General features: G+C 50.0%; 1 protein-coding gene across 1 annotated transcript in view; it reads right to left on the reverse strand.

The window, feature by feature from the left end:
• Nucleotides 1-3,271, reverse strand: part of VAV2 (vav guanine nucleotide exchange factor 2) — a 321,762-nt gene that overhangs the window by 45,093 nt on the left and 273,398 nt on the right. Inside the window, exon 11 of the mRNA XM_019510306.1 lies at nucleotides 1,907-2,006. Coding sequence (XP_019365851.1) covers nucleotides 1,907-2,006 — 100 coding nt within the window. The remainder of the gene's footprint in view (nucleotides 1-1,906; nucleotides 2,007-3,271) is intronic.

Here is a 3,271-nt window from a genome sequence, read left to right on the forward strand (position 1 = left end):
CCATTTGCAGAACATAAAGTAACAGGCCCCGACAGCCCAGCATGTCGAGATTAACATCAAGCCAGATACAAGAATTAGTGTGGGAAACAAATAGCAGCTCAAAGGCCTTGTCTTGTCTTGGGTTTCTTTGTTTTGCACAATAATCTGAATCAGACCCTATTTACATTGTCACTTAAATCAGAAAGGAAAGGGAGTCTAGTGGGTAGGCCTAGTGGGACACCCTAGCTAGTCTTTGAATACGAGAGGCTAGGGTTGAATTGTGCTTTGCCACAGACCTCTTGCGAGACTTTGGCAAAGTCACTTAAGTCCAGATTTTTAAAGGTAGTTGGATGCTATCCAAACACCTTTAGGGCACTACTTTATTTTTGTTTTGCTTCTCTTCACCCTCCATAAAACCACCTCCCATACCTTCCCAGGGTGTTACGAGGAATAGCACACTCAAGAGTTTAAGGCGTACAGATACTACGAGGGTGTTTCAGAAATGAATAACAATTTTAAAATAATACCATTGTGTGTGCAATGATCGTTTACTGGACCGCGTCACTTCTCTCTGTAGCCAAGTGACATGGCCGCATGGGTGGCTGTTTGATCCTGAAACACCCTTGTATATTTATCGGGGCTACATCAGTACCTAAAGATGAGAAATCCTTATGGGTTTTCCCCTGTGATGCAGGTACCTGTGGATCTAAATGGGGTGTGGATGGGGTGGCTTCCTAGATTTCAGACACAAACTGAGGATGTTCAACCACTTAGGACCCAAAACCAATTCAGCCTGGGCTCAGCTCCTGCTCACTTCAATGCAGGTTGTCACAACTCATGCATGAGCTGAATTTGGTCCAAAGTCTCTCCTCAAAGGAGGCACAAAACTAGAACAGTGGAAGGCCTGGGGTGGTGTGGAGCAGACCCGAGGTTGGCAGCTGTGCGTGTGGAGGTGTGCCATACAGAGCTTGCCCAAAGCATGCCTGGCTTTAGCATCAGAAGCGCATCTGTGCAAGATACCTCTTGATCCCGAGTTTACTGGAATCGACAAAAAGTCTCTCGCTGGCTGCCAGTTAGGTCCATAACAGACAACAGTAATGAAGAATTGAATCTTAATGGGGTGGGAGGTCTCATGGCAGTCCCCTTAGGCTGTGGAGACCCGGGGGGAATGGCAGACGGCTTTTAGCGCACACGGCCCCTATGAGTGCTTCTGAGCAATACAGAGATGAGAGGCAGCAGGGAGTCCCTAGGCACAGGAACCTGGCAGTTAGCAGTGCCAGGACATGGGGAAAAGCTTCTCCCCCTGAAATCAAAGAGGTGGCTGGGGAAGCCAGGCCCGCTCCTGCAAGGTGATGTACCTTCGACAAAGCACGGGGCTCAGTGGGTGACACTCCCCGGCCTGCGTGCTGTGGGGTTAACTGCCTCTCCTGGCTAGAGGACTCAGACATGGGGACTGTGGATGCACCTTGCAGAAGGGGAATGGATCAGGTCTTTCCTTTTCAGCCTTTCTGGCCTGTAAACAATCAGGAGCCGTCCTGCTGGCAGTGCCCTCCCTTGTTAGGTTTTAAGAAGCAGATTCTGCTCCATAAAGTCACAAGAGACCCAGCCGTGCAGCACAGGGTGGGCACCCATGTGAGCCTGGAGATTTTGTTCTGCTTCAGGCTGCCCAGTAACCTTGAGGACGGCTCTAAGTTACACCTTGAACTATTCTAACTTGGTGGCCATCCCAGGACCTGGGTAGCACAAACAGCTTCCCCTTCAGTCCCCCAGCACCCATATCCCATATTGCTTGCATATTTTTTCCCTTCCCTTCCCTTCCAAAGTTTGTTGTGTCCCAGTAGCTGATGTGCATGCAGGGTGGAGGCCAAAAAGACATGCTGAACTGGATGGCTTGTGCATTTTCCTCAACGCCCCTAAGCCTACTTACCTCCACTTTTTGCCTAACGTCCTCTCTGTTTGCGATGAGGTGGTTCAGAGTATTCTGGGCATATTCCATATGGCTGCAGTACTTGCCATAAATCAATAGCCTGTAGTGGGGGAAATCACAAATTTAATCGGAAACATTTGCTGGCAGTTATTACTTGTTATAAAAAAATATGGTACAAGCACAAAGCAAACAGCTGCTCTCCGGTATAACTGCTTAGCCAAGTATTAACACTTTTTTACTGTGCCACTAACATTGAAACCCTCTGAGGTTTTCAGAGGGGCATGTTTGAGCCCGCATGGGTGTCTGGCCACCAAAATTAGGCCAGGAAGAAGTGGAAAAGGCTTTTCAAGTTGTCCACTTTGTGATATGCCACAGCTTGCCCCTTACTTGTCAGATCCCAGGGCCCAGGCATATTTCCAGCCATGGTCTATAACCCCCCTGCTTCCAAGTTTGCTTGGGTGAGATCGGATGCTCAGCTCTAATTAGATGATGCACTGCTAACACTCTGCTGCTCCAGATTGCCACAAAGCTCCTGTTCATGCGGGAGGAAAGGACTCGAGATTTTTCAATTGGAAACCCACAAATATTTCCTCTTTCTGAGCATACACAAACCAGCCCAGCAGAGGGCATCACTTATCCCCTGTATTTCTAGCTCTCCAAAAGCCTGAGCCCGCTTCTCCATTTCAGACAAGAGCTTCTTTGAAGCAGTTCTGCGGTAGGCCTGAATCAAAACACCAGAGCAGGGACGTCTCAGGACTTTGGGAAACCTTGGTTCTGAGTCAGACGCTGGGTCCCTGCCCGGTCTTTATTTGCATAGCAAGCTGCACCCAGCCCCAAGGACTCAACATCCTTCCTCGTTCTTTTGGCGGCAGTGGTGCCTAGCTATGCACTGGGTCTCCAGTGTGCTAGGTGCTGTACAAAGACAGAACAAAAAAGTTTGTCCTAAAAGGCATCGTCCAGACCATTCCTAAATCAGCGGGTCCGGATGATCTCCACCCCCGAGTGCTGAGGGAATTAGCTGAGGTCATTGCGCGACCCCTGGCACGGCTGTACGAGCACTCGTGGTGCTCTGGAGAGGTGCCAGAGGACTGGAAGAGGGTCCAACGTGGTTCCCATCTTCAAAAAGGGGAGGAAGGAGGACCCGGGGAACTATAGGCCAGTCAGTCTTACCTCGATCCTGGGCAAGCTTTTTGAGAGAGTTATCCTGGCACACATCCATGAGGGGCCCGGGGGGGAGGTTCTGCTTAGGGGCAACCAACACGGGTTCATTGGAGGCAGGTCCTGTCAGACCAACCTGGTGGCCTTCTACGACCAGGTCACCAAATCCTTAGAGGCAGGGGTAGCAGTGGACATCGTCTTCCTGGA

Source organism: Gavialis gangeticus, unplaced genomic scaffold, assembly GCF_001723915.1.
Source record: "Gavialis gangeticus isolate Ggan-Ray unplaced genomic scaffold, GavGan_comp1, whole genome shotgun sequence".
Taxonomy (NCBI): Eukaryota; Metazoa; Chordata; order Crocodylia; family Gavialidae; genus Gavialis; species Gavialis gangeticus.